General features: G+C 35.3%; 3 protein-coding genes across 13 annotated transcripts; 1 reads left to right on the forward strand and 2 right to left on the reverse strand.

Annotated features, from left to right (window-relative positions):
* The first annotated feature begins 4,870 nt into the window (after window positions 1-4,870).
* LOC107940687 (serine carboxypeptidase 1) lies at window positions 4,871-8,483 on the forward strand. Its single transcript, XM_016874126.2, is given in 11 exon segments — window positions 4,871-5,342; window positions 6,160-6,267; window positions 6,362-6,425; window positions 6,427-6,468; window positions 6,470-6,626; window positions 6,742-7,023; window positions 7,321-7,427; window positions 7,601-7,684; window positions 7,812-7,917; window positions 7,996-8,170; window positions 8,256-8,483. Coding segments are annotated over 10 exon segments (1,491 nt in total). The 5' UTR covers window positions 4,871-4,954; the 3' UTR covers window positions 8,149-8,170; window positions 8,256-8,483.
* A 151-nt stretch (window positions 8,484-8,634) lies between these two features.
* LOC107940688 (uroporphyrinogen-III synthase, chloroplastic) lies at window positions 8,635-15,399 on the reverse strand. Of its 10 annotated transcripts, none has more exons than XM_041094133.1 (10): window positions 13,273-15,399; window positions 12,576-12,663; window positions 12,125-12,191; window positions 11,652-11,770; window positions 11,148-11,243; window positions 10,453-10,505; window positions 9,949-10,034; window positions 9,561-9,695; window positions 9,146-9,211; window positions 8,635-8,992 (listed from the first exon to the last, which is right to left on the reverse strand). In XM_041094133.1, the coding sequence occupies exons 1-9, from the start codon at window positions 13,489-13,491 to the stop codon at window positions 9,163-9,165; spliced, it is 912 nt and encodes a 303-aa protein (XP_040950067.1). In that variant the 5' UTR covers window positions 13,492-15,399; the 3' UTR covers window positions 8,635-8,992; window positions 9,146-9,162. The 10 variants fall into 10 exon arrangements, with proteins under 10 accessions (XP_040950067.1, XP_040950066.1, XP_040950063.1 ...); XM_041094132.1 differs by having other exon boundaries at window positions 8,635-9,061; XM_041094129.1 differs by having other exon boundaries at window positions 10,453-10,508.
* Window positions 15,400-16,524: 1,125 nt separating this feature from the next.
* Window positions 16,525-20,699, reverse strand: LOC107940676 (polyadenylate-binding protein RBP47). 2 transcript variants are annotated; one of them, XM_016874113.2, is made up of 6 exons: window positions 20,123-20,699; window positions 18,690-19,170; window positions 17,726-17,784; window positions 17,517-17,647; window positions 17,317-17,413; window positions 16,525-17,061 (listed from the first exon to the last, which is right to left on the reverse strand). In XM_016874113.2, the coding sequence occupies exons 1-6, from the start codon at window positions 20,489-20,491 to the stop codon at window positions 16,900-16,902; spliced, it is 1,299 nt and encodes a 432-aa protein (XP_016729602.1). In that variant the 5' UTR covers window positions 20,492-20,699; the 3' UTR covers window positions 16,525-16,899. The 2 variants fall into 2 exon arrangements, with proteins under 2 accessions (XP_016729602.1, XP_040950068.1); XM_041094134.1 differs by lacking the exon at window positions 16,525-17,061 and having other exon boundaries at window positions 17,318-17,647; window positions 20,123-20,690.
* Window positions 20,700-26,600: the final 5,901 nt, after the last annotated feature.

The raw sequence follows: 26,600 nt of genomic DNA on the forward strand, positions 1-26,600 counted from the left end.
GAGTTATTTTTCTTTGCCCTACTTCCAAATTTAATAGGTATAACCCATTAATTTGAATGGCAGTGATAAATATATATATATATATATATATTAAATTTTATGTTGGTATGGAGAAAGTATTTTATAAATTCTTTCCACCGCATTATTTATGGTTTTGTCTAATTAAAAGAGGATGCAGTAGAAAGGCCCATAAAATAATTTATGATTTGCAAGACTTTGTTTGTAACTGAGTAATGAAATTCAATTCAATTATCCAAATAATAATAATTACTTAATCAAACTTGATTAAAATTAATAATCTAATAAATGATTAATTCAATTTTCATCATCGTCGAATTAAAAAAAAAAATCAGTCTTAGTATTAGTATATAATAAAAATACATTTGTTAAAAATATACAAAATATTTAACTATTGAAATTCCATCTTATAATAATCAAACTTAAAATTTTAAAATTGATTCAAGTCTGTCTCTAATTGGTAGTAATAAAAAAGGGCTGACCATTCTCCCTTGATTAGATAATGAGATGTCAATCTCAAGAAAGCTAATCTGATTTGTATAATATTTGATTCAACTGCAAACGAAATCAAACAATCATGATTTAAGTAATTAAAAACCAACTCACACACACTGCAATCATGTCAGCGTACACCACGACTGAACATATGTTAGCTTTAATAAAGATTAAAAAGAGAGCATATGGGTTAATGAGCTCCTTCCTCAGAGATTGAGGGGGTGGATTTGGATCTCAACATGTAAAAAATCTCCGTAGCTACCTCTGAAACTGAATAATCCATCCTAAATCCAACACGGAACTGGCATTGTTACTTTGGGTAGTCTAAGCAACTCATTCAGAAGCAGATGCTGGCATTGTTTAGCAGTGATTGGAGATGATTGATTTCCACCCCCAGAATGGGGGGCCATGCTCCAAACTTTGAATAGGCTTCTTCTTCAACATCTTTGGATTGAATCTCTCACCATCCTTCTTTTCCTTTTTCATTATAAAACAAAAACACTGGGACCTACTACCAAGTGCCAACTTCCTTTCCTCCATAACTAAGCCTCTTGGAAGAATGGGATTTGTGCCATTTCTAGTTGGGAAGTTTACCAATTCTTGGATGCTTATTTTTTTATTAACAATTCCATGTTGGAGCTAGACAATGATAAGTGGGATTCCCGGTCGTAGATTCTTAACTCAGAACAGTGTTAATTAAAAAAAAATTGCTCACGAATAGTTGATGTGGTAAAAAAAATAGTATTTGTGTAAAAGCTAGAAGAACTAGGAGCAAAGTGAAAGTGTAGTAGGTAGGTCCCTGTGATGAGCCCCCAGAAGAGAAATATGTCTATTGCCGGACAACGGGAACCATTAATAGTTTTTATTCTTTTCTTTTACACAATTATTTCATATTCATATAAATATAAATGCAAATACCAAAACTAAAATCATATTTAACAATGCGTGCCGTAAATCCAAAATCCATAAGGACCTTGCCCCACGAAAACACCTGCCTCTATGTATATTAAAACATGTCTTCCAAAAAAATTCACATTTTATATGGCTTTAAAACTTTTCAGGGAGGGCATTTCCTTTTTGTGATGATAAAATTGAAATGGCATCAACTCCCATGCCTCTAAAATCATTGTACCTGTCACTAAAGCTGTCATCTTCCTTTTCTTTAATCAACATCTGTTTTTTTCCCTCTTTATTTACCTTCATTCCAATATGTTCCTTTTTCTTTTCAGCTAAAGAGCATCACTAACTCCCATAAAAAAACAACAATCATTGCACTAACAAGCCCTGGGGTTGAGAAAATTTTAATAATAGAATGAAAATACTTATAAATGATTGGAGATTGAAATTAAAAAACATATATTCAAGTAAATGCATATCTAAGGAATAGGAATCAGAGTCGGTGGTGAATGGCAATGCACCATGGTCTCCAAGCCATTGATCCTTATTAGTGGTTGGTGGTCCTACTATCTATTGTAGCTTTGAGATCAATTTATGTTTATCCATGGGTTCCTGGAGCTTTTAAAGTGGGAAAGCCAGGCCAAAAGAAAACAAAAAGAAAGAGACAATGGAATTTTTATTCAGTATCAAAAGGAAAAAAGGTAGGTAGATGCTAAAAGGCGTATCTTTAATAAGTGGCATGAATCAAAACCCACTTCGGCTTGGGGCTCCAAGTCAGCTTTACTACCATTGCTTTTGCCCCAGTTTTGGTTTTCGGTAATTTCATCATTTGGATACACAACCACAAATCACTGATCTCCATTACAGAATCATGGAGCTTAAATGCTTTCTTTGATGTCAAAAGTGATTTCATTGTGCAATCAGAAGCAATTGCTATTATTTTTTTGTTCGCTCTAATTAAAAAAAAAAAACAACCATCACTTGTGTCCCATCAGGGGGGCCCTTCACATAAAAAGTGGAAAGTTAGCGAAAGCCAGCTGGCCTATCTGGTCATCACTATCTTTCCTTTGAGGGCTTGTCTTCTGATCAAAAGACAGCAAATCTATGGCTTTAAAAATCTATGCCTCCAATACATGCGCATTATTTGTTTAATACAAAACATGGTTGAAAGGTTTTCACATTTGGATCCACTGTTTTAGATCTCAAACAGAAGCCAAGCCTCATTCTTCATATTGGTGGTCCAAGGAAAAAGTTTAACCACAAGAAAAAAAAAACCTGAGATCAACCCAATATCATTGATACTGGATTAAATTTTGCATTTGCAATATTCTTTAAGAGATCTACCTTGGATAATTAATTTTGCCTGTTTTCCACCACCAGGGTGAATCTCAATAATAAAGCCAAGAAAAAGGACGAAAGGTCCAGATAAAGACTATTAGAAAGCTGGCTATACCGTACCTAAACAAGTCAACTCGTCAGCTAAGATATGGTTTTGGTGCCAACTCTTTGAGAAGAACCGGTCGGTCTTCCTATCTAGTTGACTTTTTAGCTTTTGTTTCTTAACCATTTCGTAACACCCAGAGATTCATTTCCACTCTTAAGACAATACAATTCCCAAGAAGCAAACCCTTTCTTGAATGTGTCTTGTTTTACCCCTATTATGTCCAATGACAGAAACGTTAGATAGCTCTAATATTTCCATTGAATGCAAATGAGACAAGCACTTTTTACGATAGTTGTTGCCGTTAGGAACACACAAACTAAAACGATGATCGACTTCTAATGGTAGCATCAATTAATGAATCCTTATTTAAGGCAAAGGTTGGGAGTTCGAAAGCTAAAAGTATCTTTCTTTTTGCTACAACTTTTTTTAATTTGGTTGCTTGTGACGTGTAGCCTCTCTATCAATGGCAGATGATGTTGAAATGCGTGTAGCTTTAGTCTGTAAGGATTATGACAAAGACATGAGAATGGGCAGGCACACCAACAGCTTTTCTACATCGTATACATATAGTCCCCAAATCCGAATGTACACTTTAGTTAGAATAATCATCAAAGGGGGTATTTATTTACAGGAGGCATTTAAACTTTAAAGCACAAAGGCCATGAATTTGAGAGCCAAAATTTTCTGTTTCTTCTCTGCGGCGCCGGTGTTCAATGTTATCATTCAAAGGCATAGCAAAATCCAGGACAGTTAATGATGGTTGAAACATGCCAACCAACAAACTTTAAGGTCATTCTTGGGATCTGATAATGTCCCAAGAAAGCCGTAAATTTGAAGTAATGGATGTAGAGCTCATTAAAGCGGCATGGAGGAGCTTTATTTAACATTTGAAGGAATAATTGAACGCCCATTCATCAATTTATACAGGCCCAAGTGGGTACTAGCTTAAATGCCTTGACTAGTAAGGGTTTGCCACAGCTAGACTTAGCTTCAATTTTGAGTAATACACGATTACAAGTCAAAGATGAAACTAAATATCATAATAAAACAACTTACCGACTCGGTTAAACTTACGAACGAGAAACATGCAAGCGCTTAGTTTTCACCATGGCAAGCAACTTGGATCGATCACTACAGAACCCAACTGCTACGCTGAAATCCGAGTCATAGGCCGGTCAGGGTAATATGGATTTTGGCATTGTGAAAGAAGCAGAGGCTTACGGGCTTTTTTACGGCTGCCTTATGATTGGGCTTCTCAATTTTAAACATTTATATTCGATGGGCAGGGCCTGGTTGTTCGAACTATGATGAAACTTGGCCCATTCAGAGTTTTGAAAAGATGGCCGACCTTTCTCTATGCTGTTTGTTTGATTAGGAAACGACCAGTGGGTTAATAATAAAATATACATAAAATGAGAAAGGGTTTCACCGTTAGTTTCCAATCCTATTTCAACCTTGGAGATACAGAGATACCCACTTACATGGATAAGAGTCAAGATTAAGTGCTTTCTGGTCAAGTTTAATGACATTATTGCAGTGGTGACAAACGAATGGTGCCTTGCCTGTACAATGCTGCGTGTATACCATAAACAAATACAGATAAGGGCGATGACAGTATCCCATGTGAAAAATAGAAAGGTCGAGAAAAAGTAAGTTTGGGAAGTAATGACATTCAAATACCAATAGATCGCACTCATCAATTTTAGAAAGATTGGATATAAGAATTCTAGGGACCAATTATGCAACTAGCATTTTCATGGGTCATGATTGGAGTTGAACAACGCACTCACCCGCAACTCAAATTGCAGCCATTCTATGAGCCTTAAGCGATAGAATGCACAAGGTTAAAAAGGAAAAAGAATATTTCCAGATTAAGTGCGTTAAAATTCATCCATAAGTGGCAATATCAAGTCGGCCCCAATAGATTCCTGGACAGTGCTGCAAACCGCCACTTGCCCACAAAATGGAAGAGAGCAACGTCAAATATAATATCATTGGCTTGCATATATATATATAAAACACTTGGGTACCACTAGAAGTTGGCAAAAGCTCCTTTCGTTCAGACGCAACAAACTCTGCACTGAACTAGAATTAGCAGCAATGGAAGTTACTGCAATATGGTTGCTGCTGCTATTGCCTTGCTCCTTTCCTAGTTTCCTCATTTCATCATGCATGGGAAACCAGATTGACTACCTCAACAGGTTGGTTGCATCACGCAGATCCTCGAACCCTCGTCGCCCAGAGTCATGGGCTCAGCTAGATGATCAAGGAAATAGTCATAGCTCTCCAGTGTTTGTAGGATCTCAGAAAGGGTTGATGCAAGCTGACAAGATCGACAAACTGCCGGGTCAGCCTGAAGGGGTGGATTTTGATCAATATGCAGGCTATGTAACAGTAGATCCGGTGGCTGATCGAGCATTGTTCTATTTTTTTGTGGAATCACCGGTTAATTCTCCGAATAAGCCTCTGGTTTTATGGTTAAATGGAGGTAATTCAACTTCTCAAATTCAAACAACTAATAGACTCTACATCAACAGATATATACCTTTTTAAGTTTTGTTTCGCATGGTTATAGAAAATATCATACAGCATTATACCTGAGCATGCCGTTGCATCTCTTGTTTGCTGCACAACATAGTGTTCATATTATGATTAGGCACACAAATTAGCCCTTGATTGATCATTTCAAGATTGGAATAGTGTCGTCCGTTGGTCTGAAACAATGATATCCCATCTGACTCTTATTTTCAAGCAATTAGCAAAAGATATCCCACAAGCAAAACCAACTAATGATTGTCGTTTTCCCGAAAGCTTAATCATGAACAAAACATCATTCAGACACCTAATTCGGTGGGATCCCACCACTGATTGATCAAATCCTTACCAAGATTTTGGGGTGGTTTATTTATATTTGTACATAGAGAGCTTCATCGAATAAATCCTTATCGAACTGTAATAATAATCTTATTATTATAATAATAAGATCCAATGCTCCATTCATCTGCTCAGGCAACTTGATAGAATTTGTCGTTACTTCTTACCTCCATCCATGAAATTGTTAAGACTTGCTACAATTGTACATATTTTTTAAATGACTTGAAATATGTACATTAATAAATAAATTAGAGCAAACAACCGAGCTCCCTTGGTGGATTCTTGAATAAATTTGCTTCTTACCCTGGGTCACAGGACCAGCATTTACATCATGACCGTCGTAAATTTATATTGGTCGACTCTTCTGTCTTTTTAAAATATTTGTATGTTATATTATTTGAAGATAGGAATAAAAATATGATGTTGTACAGGTCCAGGATGCTCGTCTTTAGGATATGGAGCCATGCAAGAACTTGGACCTTTCAGAGTTAACAGTGACGGAAAAACGCTTTACAGAAATGAATATGCATGGAACAATGGTACTGGTACCTGAACTCCCCTTTTCTGCATGGCGGTACCTTCATATCTCAAATTCTCTATGATTCCTACTGAAACATCCTACAACATTTGCAGTTGCAAACGTGATATTCCTGGAATCACCAGCCGGAGTTGGATATTCTTATTCCAAAATTCCTCAGACTATACCAAGTAGGTGACAAGAGAACAGCAGAGGACTCCTATGTTTAACTGGCTTGAAAGATTTCCCCAGTATAAGACCCGAGATCTCTTTATAACCGGTGAGAGCTATGCTGGTCATTACGTTCCTCAGCTTGCTTCTTATATTCTCTCAAGAAACAAGAACACCAATCAGACCGTCATCAATCTCAAGGGAATTGCAGTGAGTTTACTGACAAAAGTTCACTCTTCTACCACAATGAACCTTGTCTATATGTATGCTAAATGGGCGAACATAAAGGCCTAAAGCTAAGATTTGTAATGGATATATACTGCAGATTGGAAATGCTTGGATAGATGATAACATTTGTACAAAGGGACTGTTTGATTATTTATGGACACACGCTCTCAACTCTGATGAAACCAATGAAGGGGTTAACAAGTACTGCGACTTTGCTAGTCAAGATTTAGTTACCAACAAGGCAGTTGCAAAAAACGCTACAGACCAGTGTGATCAGTATCAAAGTCGGGCACTAACAGAGATGGGAGACATTGACTTGTACGGCATTTACTCCCCTTTATGCAATTCATCGGCAATAAAACCTGGCTCAGATGGTAATGTAAGTATCACCATGCTTCATAACAAAGTCTTTTACCAAGACAATGAAGAAGTGAGTAGGAAAGAAATTTCGGTTCTCAGACACAAAAAACTTTTACCCACTTGTCCTATAGATTCATACTTTTATGCATATATAACAAAAGCAACGTAAAAAGGATTGGCCGTGGATGAGATGACAGCTATTTATAACCATGGAGTAGGGATTAGAGAAACTAAAATCTGAAACAAAACATTTCTCAAAGGAAAAGCACCTTATGGCAGGGACCTACCTAATTCTGTGATGGTGTTGAATTGTTAGGTGTTGAATTTTGATCCCTGCTCTGACGTCCACGTTAAGTCCTACCTAAATCTTGCCAAGGTACAAGCAGCCCTTCATGCCAAAGCTACAAAATGGTCAGCTTGCAGGTAAAGCAAGACCACCGCTTATTCCTTTCAAATGCATTTGTAAAATACTCCACCAATTCAAATTCTATATTGTATGCATGCAAATTGAAAGAAATTGTTTATCTCAAGTCAAAAGAACCTTCTAGAGGGTGAAACAAATATTTCTGACCGACTCTCTTCTATACCATGTTCAGTGGTGTTGGATGGACAGACAGCCCAACGTCTACTCTCCCTGAAATACGGGACTTGGCAAAAGTGATTAGGGTGTGGATATACAGGTATAAATTAAAAAGTTGCCTAACTTGATTCTCGATAATACAGCATTACTGCAAGCATAAGAAAAGATACCGACCTATAAGATGTATAAGCTGTTTTATTTTCCTTTAAAATAAAATCTACTGCCAGCGGGGACACAGATGGTCGAGTTCCAGTGACATCCTCTAGGTATGCCATCAAGACCCTGCAGCTTCCAGTAGAGACTGCTTGGCAGCCATGGTATTCTGATAGTGAGGTAATATGGATTTTTCCTGCTATTTGATGAATCCAAAGCCATACCCTTTTATGCATATTCTATGTCTAATGGTGGCAGGTTGGAGGATATGTCGTTGGCTACAAGGGAGTGGCTTTTACTACAGTTAGGGGAGCTGGACACACAGTTCCAAGCTACCAGCCAGCGAGAGCACTTACCATGATCGCATCTTTCCTCCAGGGGAAACTGCCTCCAGGCCCTTCTCCCTCTTAAAAAACCATTAAGAACCCTCAAGGTACTTCAGCATGGGAATCATCTTATTCTAAATCCCAGAAATTTATTTCCAAGCTGACATGCTCTCTTTATATAATTTCATGCAGAAGTTAAATGGAAGGAGGAGGAATATCTATAGAATGGATGCTAAGGAAACTGAACCACTACTCTGAAGATGGAATTTCTTTAAAAGATACAGCAATGTATGGACAATGTATTATTCTGTTTCTATCTTTAATTTTGTAAGAAAGATAAAATCATTATAGTGCATAATCCATGCACAAATTAGGCAAAAAGCGCATAAAGCTTGCATAAAGAGCGTGAAAGCCCCTCAATTGCAACTTGAGATATTTCTCCCTTCGTGTGAAATTTCATAGATTTCCTCCCTCACACGCACAAACTCAGTAGTCAGTATAAACCTTATCAGGTCATCAAATTTGTAATAACGCATGGTTTGACAGCAACACATAACATATTTCAGCAAGGTTTTTAAGTTGAAGAGATTTTTATTATTATAATAAAAGAAAGCACAAAAAATGCCATACAACTTAGAAGGCAGAGTAAATATGATTACAATTTCAATTGATAAACACTCCTAACTGCTTATCAGATTTCATGGAGTGGAAATGCTCCCAATTCAATTTCAACACAACTGACATTGAGTCAAATGAATGGGCAATGGTGAGAAAATGCATGTACAAGTTCTGATAACATGAATTGAATAGCCTCTCGACTGACCTCAAAATACAGTGCTGCAGCCTCCAAATGGATATGTACCTTCAAAACGTTAAATTTCTACAAATTCCAACCCTTTAACTTGGAAAAACTTTCTTCACTTAATGGCCTGTGGTTCACAAAGAATTAGAAATGCTTGTGGTTCTACTTCACTCCGTGCTTAAGTTTCCAGAGGGACCTAATAGAACAACTCATTTATTCTATTGAGTAAAAATCAGATTACTCCCAGGAATAATTAGAGAAAAGAGGCAAAAATGGATACCTTGATATCTTTCAATCCTAAAATTTGTCATGAGCCCTTAAGGCTTCAAGGATGCTACCAACCCATCTGGAAATCCACATAAAACTGAGGAGTCAGAATCTTTAATTTAGTCAAAACCCAAAAGAACTTCCACTTTGAAAAGTACAAAGGTTTGAAGAGACAAAAGGCGAATGTAATTAAAGGAAGAACTTTTTTTGCTAAGTCAAGGAAGCTCAGCTCAAATAGAATTTTCCTAAACAATCGATAAGTATAGGTTCTCCTAGGAGAGACTTGGCTATTGAAGCAAAAAATGATTGCAGGACCTTGATTGCGGTGAAACTTTATGGTTGCTTCAACAGTCAGACTAAATTCAAATGCAACTTACTGCTACCTAAGGTAGCTCAAGCAGAAAGTTGGATTAAAGAAAGAGGATTACCCATCAAGTCCAGGCTGCATCGGGAAATACACATTTCTCAATCCTAATCTTTTTGCAGCGGAGGCAGTTGTCTCTCCAATACAGGCCACTGCATTGCTCCAAGAATCAGGCTCTGAAATGAGATTGACCCAAGATCTGTGGCAATAGAAGTGGAGAAACTAAGTTTACCAAAAGAGAAAGAAAAACTGTCCCAACGAAAGACTTGGCAAAATCAGGCATCCCAAGCAGACCATGTTGAAGGGTGACAATTAAGGTCCAACTACCATGATAATTCAAATTATATGCAGCAACAAGTCTACAGGATGGACAATGTGCTTGCAGAATCATTAACAGATGGAAAAACTTTTAAGACAGCCTACTGGTGCAGAGAAAAGAATCAACTATATACCGAACCGCAGAAGGTGAAGCAACAGCAACAACCGGCGCAGATTGGGCCTTCTCCAAGACAATATGGTCAACATGATCAACAGGTACCTGAAAGGAATGACTAAACATCAAGGACTACTAGAGCATGCTGAGTTGGCAGTCATAAACCATCATCGACTACAAGTTACTATCTTGAATTAGGAACAAATCTTGCTCCCCAAGAACCAAGAAGGACAACAAACTTTGTAGCAGACTCCAACAGCATTCTGCAGCAGATGCTTATTCTAAATATCTCATACATCTGCCGAGTTGCCCAGACTTTACAAAATGAATTTTTGGATTATGCTCGTGTTGCTCTCAACAACACAATAGATTGTTCTGCTGGCATTGCTAAAGTTTCTATTAAGCTAAACAAAAATGTAATTCAACTTCAGATGAGGTAGATAAGGTGAAAAAATGTAACCATTAATGGAATGACATCTAAAGAAGAAACTGGAACTAAAAGTACCAATACAGAGATACTCACAGTTGTGTAAGTATTTAGCCTCAAAACCTGAAATCCACGATGAGACAAGCCTTCTTCTGGAACATAGATTCAAAACCAAAGGTAAGGATACATTCTCACTGTTTCCTAGTATAATTATTAAACTTCAAGCATGATACTGAATACAGTTAGCCATGTTAAAGGGGAAAAACAAAAGTTTCAGGTAAGTAATAATCAAACAGTACGAAGAACAAAAGTATAAAACCAAAAATTGTGGTGTTAATAAATGCTTCATCATAAAGGATGCCACCAGAACTTTAAGTGCATTTAACAAAGAGAATAGATTCCTTTGTTCGGTAGGTTGTGGCTTTAAACTGACTCAACCTATGCATTTTTCCACAACTCCTTTTCTTTTTTTCTTTCTTTCCCAGCATTGAGGTAATGTTTTCTTCTTCTCTTCTCTTTTTTAATTTTAAAATTTACAGTTTAAGGATTAAACGTGAGGCTTATGCTATGCCTTAATCCACAAGTGATTCCTACATCTCCATAAATATCAAATCAAATGCACATATTAGTTTACTGATAAGGTCAAGTTTTTAGCTTACAATTCCTCCGGTAAGATGTTAATGCATCAGAAGGAGAAAAGATATTCTCAAATAACAAGATTATAAAAATCAACAAGGGCCAAAATAACTCAAAAATAATATGAAATCAGAAAACCAAAACAATTATCATACCAATCTCATTGCTAGCCTTCACTGAAGCTGGATATAAGACAGTGCATCTCTTATTCCCATCCATTGGAAGCTCTGAAGCCAAAACTTTGCCTGTTGCTGGTGGAATTTAAACACATAATAGAATGCAATTAGCATCATGATTTTGATTGTAACCTTTAATACATGTCAGTCACACAAAAGGGGTCGATTATGTTATAGCAGCACCAACAAGCTAACGTAGGAAAAATATCTCACAGAAGGAGGAGCACTTATGGACATCCAGATATGTTCTAAACTAAAAATACTACAAACTCGTAAATGGATTGAAACATATAGGACAAAAACAATTATGCCATGTGCTTCCTTTATGGGTTGCAAGAATCTCGCGCAAAGAATATGTAACACTATTTTCCTCTAAATAACTATCTGTTAAAAAAAATGAATACATCCATTAACTTATACACGTCTATATGCTAAAACAAACAAAGATGACACAAATGAAGTTGTGCGGATAATGATCAGTACCTTTTGATGGTGCAAATGCAACATGAAGTGATTGCTTTGATGATTGCTTTAGATTCTCAAATATACTTGCAGTACCAGCTCCAACAACACCAATCCTAACATTTGGTGTTCCTGCTGCCCTAAAGAAACAATTTAAACCCATGCGCCCAGTTATAAACAATGTAAATCAAAAGAAAAATGCAAATAGGAGAGAAAAATAAAGATGTCCTTTAGACACACCCACATTTAAAATACACACACACAAGTAAATAACTTTTAGGCATTGCTAATAAAAGTATGAATATTGCATGGCCAAGATAAATAGTCCATGTCAGCAAGAAAAGAATGATACAGATGAAACTTGAGAGACATTTGAAGCAAACACATGAATCTTCATTTGAGCACTAAAGGTTCCTAAAGCCAGACAAGAAATGCTAATAAAGATTTTAACGCAAAAAGTAGACGGTTTCTTGCTTGCAAGTTCTAATCCTTACTTCCATGCCTCAAGAAAGACCGAACCAGCTTCAGGTGAAGTTATGACAATCCAGTCAAACGCCGTTTCTGCTGCCACAATAAAGATATATATTATAACACAATAAAATAAAATATAACCACTGACTACAAGAACCCTATAAACATATAACCACTCCCAAGAAATTCCACCAGTTGACACGGTGAAGGAGCAGTTCAATCAAGCTCAAACCCCAAATATCATGGTTTTGGTTCGTAGGTCAAAACTGAACATGGCTTGACAAGCAACAGCTTGGCAAACAATGAATTTAAAAATGTTTATTATATCTAGCACGCATAAAAGAAGAACAGCATCTTAAAACTAACAAGACTTATATTTCCAAAGAGAGATATGATCCATGTAAATTCAGTGATAATCCATCCACTGTACTAACAATGCACAACCATCAATTGAGATTAAGTTCTCAAACTTACCACTTAAAACAGAAGCAAGCCTATCCGAGTCAGGCCCTTGTAAATGCTGAATAAGGGGAAGTTCCAAGCAATTGATCCCATGTTCGGCCTGCAGTTTAGTTAAATCTTAATTTAAATATATACTTGCATTAAAAAAATGTTCAGCTGATACAGCAGCAAGTCCAATTGATTTTCATTCCAAAAACTGCGAATAGAAATTATTTCCATAAAGTTTTTCAGAATTTATTTATTACAAACAAACATTGAACCTATATATCCGTCAGCATTTATTCTAAAGTTAGCTGTTTTTTTTTGTTTGTTTTTCTTTTTTGCTTTTACAGCTAGATCCTTCGAAATACGAACCAGGCTCGAAGTTCAAGAAGTTCATACCACTGTATTTACCTTTAACAAAAGTAAAATAAAAAATAAAATATGAGGGGAAAAAACATTAAAAATGACTTAGGCGCAGCTTAAATCAATTAAGAATGACTTAGATGTTGCTTTAGTTTCAGCATTTAATCAAACAGATGATAAACCGATCCTAAATTCAGAATGCAGGGGATGATTGTTCACATGTTGTAAAATATTAATCTTTTCCTTTCAAGTTCCAATAAAAAATGAGAAAAAGCTTAACTCTAAAGAGCTCAACAAAATCATCAAAAAGATATAAAAGACAGAAAAAAAATCAAAGAAGGTGCGAAAGAGAGAGAGTAAAAACCAGAGCGTCAATAAGCTTGGTGTTTTTGCCTCGTTCCCTGGTGACGACGACTTTCGGATTCGAAGAAGCATGCTGAATCACTTGCGAAGTCGACGGAGACGAAGTCGAAGACGCTCCGATTCTGGCACGAGAGAAAGAGATTCGCGTTTGAAGTTGCAAAGGAAAAGACGGACATGGCGGAGCGAGAGGACTGAGAGAGGAGAGAGAAAGTAACGCCATTGAAACGTGTTGGACAGACGATAGAGGATTGGGCCAAAAGGGGCCAGCTGTTGCCGAATTAACTAACTACTAAACCATGATAATTAATTTTTTTTTTTTTCGCAAACCAAAAATATCTAATAGCCCCTAATTGTTTTCCCGCCTTTAAATAATGCCTACGTTTCCGGTCGGTAACCTGTAGAACATACTGGATGACACGTGTAACTTTTTTGTGGCGGGCAAGAGAGCCTAGTTCTAATTCCCGCCGACACAACAGCATCCCACATTTTTCACTTTATTCTAAGCCGGGTCCATCATAATCGACTGGGGTTTTAGATAATGAGACGGTGCAGACTTCCCTGAGGCTCCATCATTCTCCATGGATGATACTGAAAAGACCGTTGATATTCCTGGCTCTTGTTTCAGTCTCCATATCTGATGGCCATTATAATTGTATGGTTCAGGGCCACGTGGAGGTTGTCGGGTTTTAGCTCCTCGCTTCATCATAGGGCTCCAAGAGACGCAATGTCACCGAACCCCCCATCATCATTGTAGTAATGTTGGGTGTGATTATTTACGCGCATCTAATGGACATGGTCGTCATTATCATTTTTTTGCACCTTATAAAATATCATCTAAATTATAATAATATAATCGGAATGTAGCTTTCTTTCATATGCTCATGATTATGTGCTTAGTGTTCTTTTTAATGAAAATTTATCATATGAAAAGTTTTACAAGCAACAATATTCAAGCTAGATATAAGAGATTAAGAGTAACAGCTCTGAATAAAACAAAACTTTCGGTAATATGAAACAAAGCTCTAAAAGCCTATAAACCTAATAACGTTTGAGTGAAGCAGCCCAACATGATCTTACACAAATAGGAGCTAATGAGGATTTAAAGCTTTAGCAATGACAAACTACCATCGAATAATCACCCTGATGTGGTGAATCCATTTCGAATGGTGTGACTCCTATAATAATGGAGTTATGGCTTCGAAACCTAAATAAACAAATATATGGAATCTCAGAAAAGACCAAAAAATTCAGAGGCAAAATCCACGAATGAAATTTTAATTTTTTTTAGTGTTTTTATAATTTTTAAAAGATTAAATTAAAATTTTATAATTTAAAAAAAATTAAAAATATAATTTTATTTTTATTAATTTAAAAATTAAAAAATTTAAATAGTAATTTTCTATTTTAAGTTCCGACGAGGCACCCTTAGATTCGCCTCTGAACAGAACAAAAGCCATCAAAGACGGCACATCGAAGGAACTTGTCTTTGTGCTCGAGACTCGAGAGAAAGACACAATCCTGAAAATAGACGAGCGAAGAGTCGGCGTCAAAAACAACAGCCTTTACAGAGGAAGGTAGAGGATTATTTTGAGCCCAAAACTTATTATTCCACAAGCAATTCTCATCACGTCGGAAAAACTGGTCAGTGACTGACTGATGCTATGACAAAATTGATTGCTTAGCAGCCAATGGTCGACCGCCACAATAGCCGTGGAGAACTCCAAACCTCCTTTTCAGAATCTATTGTTCGACATCTTTGATCGAAGAATTTGAACAGTCAGTGCTCTTTGGCTGAATAAGAGGAACAAGTGGCTCAATTCTCGAGGTAAATAGCGATCGACATTGGGTCTACTTAGACACCTCCAAAACTTGAAACACAGAACAGGGAGAATGGTGATATTTTAAAAGGAAGGGATTTGAACCATAGGAGATGACATAAGGAAAGGAGCACTAGTAGTGCCCTTCAAGCGATGCCGGTGGTGGACGGCAACAATGGAATAAGATAACAGACGACGAATAGGGTTGTTTCAGGGATAAGGCGCGACGCCCAATGTTTGGCGAATGAGGTTTGACTGCAGGGTCACTGGGCAGGGAAGCAATGTTGGAGAAAAGCAAAGTAAATACTTCAAGACCGGCAAAGAAGGGTTTTTTTTTTACACTAATTATGTTATTTGATGGTGGGGTTTTGACTAAAATAATTTATTTTTAAATTTTATCTTTATAATTAGTTAATTCTTGCATTTAAACATTTTTTTATGCTAATTGAGTTTTAATTTGATTGATATAGACATTGTGTGGGTTTGAATATATGGGTGGAGAGAGATTGTGGATAATTTTAAATATTGTGTCAAAAAGAATAGATACGATCAAAATTTATAATGAAATTATTTAAAAAAATATTTTTTTATTCTTTATTTTCATACAAAATATTTTTATCTGGACTAGTTTAGGAAAAATTTCAAAACAACACGTGAATTTCGATCAAATGTACAAATTAATATATGAATTTTGATTTGATATAGTTAAACATATAAAATTTAATTATGTTTCAAATGTATATGTAAAACTTTAATTTTAATTGAATTGTACACATTTAAAAAAAATTACGTCAATTTATTTTTATATTAAATAAATATAATTATATATGTATGTTATATGTAAACTTAAAATGGTACTTTGTCAATAATTGTGTCAATAATTTATAAAATTTAAATCAAACCAAATTTTCATTTATAAAATTATATAAAATCAAAATTTATGTATGATTTTAAATTTATCTTGAGAAACTCGTTTTAAAGTTATTTTCTTACCTTTTTCTTTAAAGGATTATTAAAGAAACTTACCAAATCTATGAAAATTGAATCAAATCAAAATTTAATGTATAAAATTAAACAAAAACCAATATTCATTTTTGAACATTAAACCAAAATATTAATAGTTATGAGATTTATCCCATTGCAAAATTATTTTCCTATCTTCCACAGAAACCTGTTTTACCAATGCAATGCCCATTTTAAAAACAGTACAAAAGGTCAAGGCAACATGAGAAGAGGTGAGGATGTAACTTGAGTTGTCCACATTGATTAAGGCAACCAAATATTTATTTTCTAGTTCTAAATCCTTTAAACTATCCTGTAAAATGTATCGTTTGAGAAAAGGAAAGCTCATCTTCACCTAAGAGTCAAGATTGAATAGCAGCCACAAATTTTCAAATGAGGAAGATATAAATAATATTCTATACGAAGCTGAAACGTAATCCAAGTTAACAATAGTTTCTTCCAACTAAATATTAATCATAATTATTAAATTTGGACTGACCCGACGAACGAACTGATCCACTAGTAGCCGTAGTTCATATTTATTCATGGAGCACACGACCTCACACCTTAGCTATGTCATATATTCGAATCACCGAGTTTCCCTTTTCACTCACAAAAGATTAAACCAATAATGAATCCAAACCCTACAAAAAACTACTTGGGGGGGGGGGTCAAAATTCAGTTCCGCTCCACACCTGGAGGGATTTATATAAGAATTCTACCCAACCAAGAGAGCTACGCCTCTCCTCTAGTGTGAGTTGTCTACTTACTAGAGCTACTTCTCTCCTGCTATTATTATTATTATTATCTCAGTTTACTTGTTGCTGGTAACTGCCATAGAATGGATAAACTCCATACGCAGCCGTATATATACCCGGGTTTTGAGGTGGTGGAAAAGCATATCCATAGCCATCATACACCGCTCCTCCATAGTAAGCTCCACCCCATTGGTTACCATAATCTGCTCTAAACTGCATTATCCCAAAATATTAGTGAGATAAAATAGAGGTAATTTATATTTAAGTGATAGATATCATGACTTTTCAAAGGTTTGTTTCAGAAAATGTCATCACAAATTAGTAATCTTTATGAAAATAAAATTCCACTCTACTCTTCAGTACCTCTCATCCATTTCTGTCGAAGCATGTAGTGACAGCTATCTTAATGCTGCAATCAACAATGCAAGGGAGGGTAAAGTGGGGGAACTATCGATAAAAAATAGATACCTGCTTATTTGTAGGATTGCGTCCCCAAGAGAGTCTCACTGTTTGCTTGCCAATTATAGTCCCATTCAACTTTTGCAATGCCTCCTCAGCATTGTTCCTGTCAAGACTCAAGAATTCACATCAAGGTAGTAACTAAATGACACCTCTAATCTAGCACTGCAAATTAATGGCAAAACCAGAAAAATAACTACAAATTTTACCTCCCGGCGAATTGTACAAACCCGCATCCTTTTCCAACAGGTATTTTAACAGAGACTATTTCACCATATTGAGAGAAAGGTTGCCTAAGATCTTCTTCAGTCACATTAGGGTCAAGCCCTCCAACAAATATCTAAAATAACTTTTGATCAGCCAAGAGGCACAAAAGATGATAATCCTAAGAGGTAAATTTGGAAGAACTTAAACTCACTGTTGTGTTTGACGAATCTCCATCAGATTGGGATGAAGCACTATTTGATGCATAACCACCTACCAAGAACAAAAGGAAGCAAATATCAAGCAAAATCCTGAAAGCTTAAAACCATAAAAAGAGATAATAGATGGAAAAGAATGAATAGAAACCACAAATAGCATATTGGAAACAAGGACATAAATTCTCGATCACATATATTATAAACTTGAGATAACCCAATAAACTTCTTGTATAAACCACAATCCTGTGGTGGTTTCAATTGACAAAATTCATGTAGATGAATACCGTTAAATACTTAAATTTTCTCAAATCTGCACTTCATAGTACCAGTTTCTTCATTATACTAGTTGTAACAACAAGAAATAGTTGAACTATCCTTAGCACCTTCTAACAATTCCTATCCTATGAAAACCACCCGAAGGAAGAAAATAATTTTCATGATTGTATGATAAAATGACAATGGTCATAAACAACAAGCTTAAAAAGCCCCTATTAAAAGAGGCTATACCTAGTTGCCCAATAGAAGGGTAAAGTGGGATTTGTAAACACTTTCTTCCTCAAACAGAAAAGTAGCACTTTATTTCCCAACAAACCAACTATTCTACACCAACACATTCTATAATCAGAAAAGAGGCAGTCAAACAACAAGAAGAGAGAGCCAAGTTAGACAATTATAAATTGTCTGATAAGGAATCATTGATTTCCTTGGTGCAAAATTAAGTCAAAGTGGGTGGGGAAAAAATAGTCAACTTTTTCATCAAAAATTGCAGAGGATCCTCAAAGAGCATATATATATATACATGTGTGTATACACATGTACATTCAGACATAGAAGTACTGGTAACAACTCAGTAAAGAGGTAAATGTAGGAACTTTAGCAATAAAGTTTAAGAAATTAAAATACCAATGCTTGTAAACTTAAACAAAACGTGCATAAAGAAAAAGCAAGTTAATCAAATACCTTGTAAAGAATACTGTTGCTGATAGCTAGATGATTTCCTGGGAGTTGCAGCACCAATACGCATAGGCCTGCTTGAACAATATACACCATTCATTTCCGTCATGGCAAGTGACCTCTCAGTATCATCCCCAAACCTCACAAAACCATAACCCTTTGATCGACCAGTATTAGCATCAATTACGACTTTTACAGCTTTAACAGAAGGATATTTACTAGCAAAGGTTTCATGCAATAGGCTATCAGTAACATCTGCAGCTAAATCTCCTACAAAAATAGAAAGATCAGGACCATTTTCTGAGTGCTTATCTCCCATGCTAAAAGTTGCCCAGTTCAGACGGAAAGGTTGTTCCATATTAGGCATCAAAATGCCACTATAATTTTGGAGAACTTTCTCTGCTGTTGCATGCGAAAAAAATTCCACAAATCCATATCCTTCTGACAGACCAGTCTGCTTATTGCGAATGACCTTAATTGATGAAATCTGCTCAAACAATTTCCAATTATCAATTTAGTTTGACATGAAACTAAAACTCTTAAAAGCAAAGTCCAACATTTCTTTAACTTTCTTTTCATACAAGTTCCAATGCCTTCTCAAATTCAATAATACTAAGTTTGAGCTTATGCAGTCTCACTATCACTATGTGTTAACCTCACATGAAGCCAAATGCAACAAATTTCTTGCATACATGATACATTGATTCAAGGCAAACATTCAAAAAAGATGGTTTTAATTTATCTTGAACTTAACGTTAAATTTAACCTCAACATTTATTCTCTAAACAACTTTTTGACATTCCAGACTATATCTTTATACGTCAAAATCAAATTCTTAACCTATTTTAGGCTTTACTTAATTAAGTTATTTTTGGTATTATTTCCTTTTAATCGCCTTAAATAGCCAATGAGGAATTCATCTCACCCTGTCAGCCAATTACTTGTTCAGACTCATCTCATTCGTGGTATTTGATTAGCAATCATACAGCTACATGCCAGCCAGCAAAAGGCGCCAAATGCCTTAATCATAGTGCAAATCCTATCTTTTCCTAACTAAGACCTAAAGTATTCGTTAAGATTGCTAGTTAAAGAAATATTCTCCATCCAATAAAATTCGATAATGATTTTCTTAATTGTCAATGGAGATGCATTTAATTTAAAATATTTCCATAAACAGTACTAAGCAAGTGTCCCAATAGCACTCCTATGTGTATATACATAGATTAAAGATTAAAGAGTACAACAGAACATTAATCAATAATTCATACTGACTATATCAATATCAGATAGCTTTTGTTTTAGGATAATATTAGTGTTATGACTGCAGAAACCCCAACAATGACAATGTGCAGTACTCATCATTCAATATCATATAAAAAAGAGATTAACATGAAATAATAGCAAATTATAATAAATATATTCACGAGATATAGTTCAACCTCGCCGATGGAAGCGAAACAACTATGAAGGTAGTTCTCGTCCATCCAATGATGCAAATCACCAACCCAAATGGTTTTGTTCTCACCGCCATCGTTGGATCCTTGCTGTTGTTGTGCGTGTTGCGCGTTGCCATGGTGGTGCTGGTATTGGTGATGATGGTGGTGATAAGGCATGTAGTGCTGAGGTGGAGGTGGCGGCGCCACAAAGTGCTGCGGTTGCATCATCTGATGCTGCATTACCATAGCTGTTGTCGGATACTGCATCGCCACCCACTGCGGATGCGATTGTAGCGGTTGTTGTTGTCGCTGGTTCTGTTCCTGCGAAGGTTGTGTTGGTGATTGCGAATCCGAACCGTTGTTTTGTTGCATCCTTATCTTTTTATTACAATTATTGCTATCTCTATTTTCAGTTTAAGAGAATATAAATAAACAAACAAGACTCCAATGGTTATTTGAATTGAATTCTTTCTAATTATTTTCAGGGAAACGAAAAATATAGAAGAGAGAGAGAAAGGTACGGCTAGGGTCTAAGCAGAGGATTTAACGAAGGGTGATGGGATGAGACGGATGATTTACTTCGATGGTTTCATCACAACCGTTCATATATCAAATTGACAATATTAGGTAGACTTTGTATGTGACACTGTTTTCTGCTTACTCCTATCCTATTTCAAATAATATTTTGGTATTAGAAATTTAGTAAGTGTCCCTACTTTATTAGGAATTTATTTAGGTTAACTTTTGCATATACGATGAAAAAAAATTTATTTGGAAAATTATGTCGTTTTTTTAAAAGTTATTGATTTATGTTATTTTTGGGGTGTATTTTCACTTTGCTAAAAAAATTTCTTTTTTTTTTCAGTTGGAAATTAGAAGTTTGTAAATTTATTTTTATTCGTGTTTGAGATAGGCATTGTTATAGGTTTAAGGAATTTTGAATTTACAGTGCTGTCGTGGAGCTAGGTAACCTATAAATTTTATCTGTCATCTGAGTACAGAGCCATCACCCGGGAAGCCAGATCGCTTTGCAACTCAAGGTCCCAGTTGACGGTGATTATACGATTTGGGGTTGCAATGTAACTAAGGCTTCAAGTTTACAAAGGTTATGTTGTTAAAGGATTGAGTATAACTAGGGTCGTAGTTGACAGTGGTTATACAGGCACGACAACAAGTTTCTCTCATCATATGAGGATACTTTATAAAACTCATACACAAGTACGAGGAAGAAAAACGCAATGGCGTTTCAGTGTAATCAAGTAATTTGTTTTATCCATTTCCACCAAAGGCGGTGACCCCGTTACTATAACATATGACAGAATTGGGGTGTAACAGGGTCATAGCCTTTGGTGGAGATGGATAAAACAAATTACTTAATTATACTGGAAGGCCTATCTGATTTTCTTCCTTGTACTTGTGTATGGGTTTTATAAAGCATGCTCTTCTGACGAGGAAAAACTCGTTGTCTTGCCCGCATAACCACCGTCAACTACGACTCCAGTTATGCTCTATCCTTTGATAAAATAACCTTTGTAAACTTGAAGGTCTAGTTACACTTCAACCCAAGACAGTATAATCACCACCAACTCGAGCCTCGAGTTGTAAAACAGTCCCAGTTTTTCAAATGATGGCTCCATACTCATATGGTAGGTGAAATTTGTAGGTTATCGAGCTCCACAACATCACCATGAACCCAAACACAACTTAAAATTATAATTATGTCTCCCTCAAAGCTAAAGAGAAATAAATCTTTAAACCCGAAAATTTCAACACGCAAAAGAAAAGAAGAAGAAAAACAGTTTCATACATTGACTGAGATATGTGTGAGTAGGGGATGAGAACGATCATTTATATGGGGATGGGGTGGGGTAAAAGGGAAATTTTTTAATTTATCCCGAGATTTCCGGTTGCAGAGGCTGAGAGGTAGAAAAGGCCAAAGAGAAAACACCCTCTGCAAAGTGCGTCTGTCAAGACTATAGTTGGAATAAAAGGGTCAATTGGGGACCCAGGTTAAAAAAGCACTAAGGGTGAGGATACAAGTGACATGTATGTCTGTTAAGACTATTCCTCTTAAAATAAGGAGAATCAACAAGGTAATGTCAGCAAAAAGGGTAGCTAGGAGGAAATACGGTAAAAAAAGAACTTAGGAAACCAAATGGACACTTAACAATAGAAATTGAGTATTATAGGCCATAGTGGTCTGTAATAGAAGGTTGTGCTTTGCTTAAGGGTAATAACATGATTAATGTGGATTAAAAGGGCGTAATTCAATTACTATTTAAACTAAGCAGAATTTAGTCCGCCTGAGAGTCGTGGGACCTTGATAGTCATATCGATGGAAGGAAGGTGAACAAGACATATGGGGTTAAGATAAGGATAAATTATGTCGTAGATTAAATAGACCGAGAATACTCACTAAAAACCTTTAAGAGAGTAAGTTGAAAGATCGCCTTAATAAGACATATTAGTGGGAAGAAGAAATCCATGATGGGAATAAAGTGAAAGAAAGAAATTAAGTAAAACGAAGGATAGATTGCAGAGATGGCTAGACAATCAGGAAAACTATCAAGGTAGATCGAAGGCTGGTAGGGTAGCCATAGGGAAAGAGCTCAATAATTTATCCGTCAGCGGGTAGAAGCGGGAATAGGATCAAGTCCACTACAACGATTTAAGAAATATTTTCCCAAACGAACAGGAAGTTCAATAGTATTTTATTATTTAATTAAACCCCAACGAGGCGGGGTATGTTTTCGAGTAATATAGAAACTCTTTATGTTCATTTAAACTTACACAATTTTGACCTGTGATTGCTGTAATACCCCGAAAATTTCTACAGTAAGGAAAGTAAGATAATATCTTTGATATAGTAAAATAAGGAAATAAAGTGCTAAAAAAGGGGTAATTTTGAGTTATGGCAATATTGAGAAGTAAATTATAACATATTAATTCAAGAAAGGATTAAATCGCAAACTGAGAAAAGTTTTGTTACCCAAGAGTAAATACTTAAAAGTTGAGGGGTTAAAGTGTAAATATGAAAAATTTGAAGGACCAATGGTGTAAATATTTTAAGGGTGGAATAATCTAGAAACTAAGAAAAATGGATGGATTAGGACCAAATTGAAAAAGATGGAGAAGTTTGAGGGACTAAATCACAATTTTACCAAATTAAGTGATGACTCAAGGATAGAATTTTAAAAGATCATAAAGGGCAAAATAGTCAATTAGAAGAGAGATAAATCTAGAAGATAATGATGATGTTGGAGATATTTTAGATTAATAAATAAATAAATATTAGTTTATTAATATTTTAATTTGATTTTTTTTAAATGATATTATTTTATTATTAATTTATTTAGTATATATATATGTGGAAAGAAGGATGAAAAGTAGCCATCCCCACCATTTTTGCATGCATTAACGTGAGAAGAAGAGGGGAAGAAAGAAAGCTTTACTTTCTTTACAATTTGGTCCTTTCACCAAAAATCCACCATTTTTACTTAGAAATCAAAGAAATTTCCATTGCCACCAAGAGAGAAAATTGACAAAGAGACTATGGGGAGCTAGAATATCAAGTTAGATTCAAGAAATAGAGGCTGGAGGAGAGAGAAAATCAAGTTAAAGATTGAAGTCAATTGAGCAAGGTAAGAACATCATGATTTCAATATATTTTTGAGTTTGATATTATTGAAAAAGTGTGAGATTGATGTTAATGTAGGGTTTTATTATATAAAGTTATATGTTCTTGATATGTTAGTGAAGAGAAAATAAGAGAAAGTGTTGAGAAATAGTGTAAAAAAAGAAAATAAGAGTGTTATAGACTTAGTAGTCAATATTCTGCACTAAAGCAGTTTTGGACAGCAGCAGTAGGTTAACTTTGAAAAATATCACCATAAATTGTGGAAATCGAATTATAGGATGAATAAAATATGAAATTAAAGCTTATTGAGTCTAGTTTCACATAGAAGAAACAGTGTAAGCAATGAAATTATAAATTATGAGATATAATAGGTTATGTGAGATAAAGTCAAAATGATTTCGAGTTCCCCTGTTCTGACTTTGGAAAATCATTAAAAATTGTAAAAAAATAATTATGGTATAAAATTTATATTATTAGAATATTTGATGAGTCTATTTTCAAATAAAACAAATGGAAACATCATCCGAATTCCGTACAATTAGATAATTCATTTTTAGTGAAGAGTGGTCGGAACTGTCAGACAGTGAAATAGGGGAAACTTTAAAGAATAAACTGTACCATTTGGCTAAACCAAAAATTCTGAAAATTTTATGGAAAGAAGATATGTGAGTCTAGTTTTAGGAAAAATTAACGGATCTTAATTTGGATTTCTGTAGCTCAAGATACAAATAAATTAGTGACTATGACTCAAATGGACAACTTTTACTAAATTTACAAGAAAATAGTGAAAATTATAGACAATATTACTTATAAGCATGTTATATAAATTAAGGATGTGGAATGGAGAGGAGGAGGAGGAAAATAAATGTATGAATATTATGGATTTGCATTACAAATGGTTAATTTACATGATTTGGGTTTGAGGACTAAATTGAATAAAAGTAAAACTTTAGGGGCAATTTTGGAAAAATGTCAAAAAGACCAAATTGCATGAAATGAGTTGTTTTATTAAAATGAAAAATTAATTTAGATCAAGATCGGGTAGAAAATCGAGAAAATGGAAAATTACCAAAATGCTCTTGTATTTTAGTATTTTTACAATTTAGCCTGGTAAGTTCGTGTAACTTGAATTATATGCTTATATGCTTGAAATATATTTTTATTGATGTGAATATGATTTGGATGTTTATTGTATGATAATTGATGAAGTATTGATATTCTTAATGAAAAGAGAAAATAAATCCCGGTTGAATGAAAAGAAAATTCGATGGATCTCTAAAAAGGAATTGACAATAAAAAGGATCTAGCCCGGACGGGTGATCCTATCCTGATATAGCCCTCCTGAAGAATATGTGTGAAAAAGATCTAGCCGGACGGGTGATCTTGATATAGCCCTCCCGAAGAATATGTGGAAAATAGATTTAGCCCGGACGGGTAATCCGAATTAGGGTCTGAATTTAGCCTGGACTGGTAATTCAGATCCAAGCTCATTAGAGTAATTGTCGTTGCAGGGGATTTAGCCTGGACTGGTAATCCCGACAATACTCTATGAGTTTATATTACAGGGGATTTAGCCTGGACTGGTAATCCCGCTGTAAAGATGAGGTTCGCGGGAGTGTGCTATCTTGCAGGGGATTTAGCCTGGACTGGTAATCCCGCTGTAAGGATGAGGTTCGCAGGAGTGTGCTCTCTGAAATGGAAATGTGCGCACATGAATATGAATTGACGGACCCGGAATTGTACACTAAAAGTGTACATCTGAAAATCCATCGAATTTCTGAGAAATTCAACGGGATAAATATGGAAAATAATAAGGGTATTAGAAAATATGGAATTGAATTATTATTGGTATTGATTTGAAATAAATGTAACCATTGATATTTAAATGATATAACGGGTAAAGTTTTGAAGTGAGATAACATGAGTTTGAAATGAACTATTACTGGTATGTACAAAATTCATGAAAATGATGGTACATGAAATATCGAAATAATGAAATGGAAATGAAGCATTAAATTGCATGAGTATGTATCGGGTTTCGTAGGCCCTAATTATTATGATCACAATATTTTGAAGATATATTATGAAAATTATAAAAGCAAGTTAATAATTTTAAAAATTTTAATTTAGATGAAATTTAGAACTCGGTTAAATACGTTTACAAGCGTATGGGTTCTAATAATGCATCGTACCCTATTTCGGTGTTGACTACGGGTAAGGGGTGTTACAATTGCAATATCTGTGGAATGAGGAACTCGATGAGGGACTAAGCCTGATTATAATGAGGCAATAGGCATAAAAGAGAAATGTCATGCACATAAGATAAGGGTCACCTCTAGGAACTTCGCTAAGGGGCAATTATGATGTATTTATTTAGATTTCCTATAGCCTGTAATTTGGACAGTCAACTTTGTTTAAAACTTAAACATGGTTGTAAGTTTATTTAATAGGCAATATAATATGTTTTGCTATGGTGACATCTTAGTATAAGCAATAGCTGATTCAGTTGTGACACTGTACCAAAATCTAATGATCGGTCGAGTGAGGGTGTTACACCTCCTCTTTAGTTTGTTGATCTAAAGCTACCTGAATATCCTCGAGCTCAGTCAGTATACCTTTGTGTCTCGCAAGGTTGTTATACATATTCAAATAATATGTTATTTCAAAAATATAAAAATAAAAATAAAAACAAAAATGATAATGATATTATCAAATGAATTTTACCATACTACGTGTGGGAATTCGTAAGGGAGTTCCACTCGATGGCGTAAAAATGGTAGTCGATACCATGTCCACGATTAAAGTAGGAGCATGCTGTTGGATTTGGTGTCCTAAGTGTAGCAT

Source organism: Gossypium hirsutum, chromosome D05 (genome assembly GCF_007990345.1).
Source record: "Gossypium hirsutum isolate 1008001.06 chromosome D05, Gossypium_hirsutum_v2.1, whole genome shotgun sequence".
Lineage (NCBI taxonomy): Eukaryota > Viridiplantae > Streptophyta > Magnoliopsida > Malvales > Malvaceae > Gossypium > Gossypium hirsutum.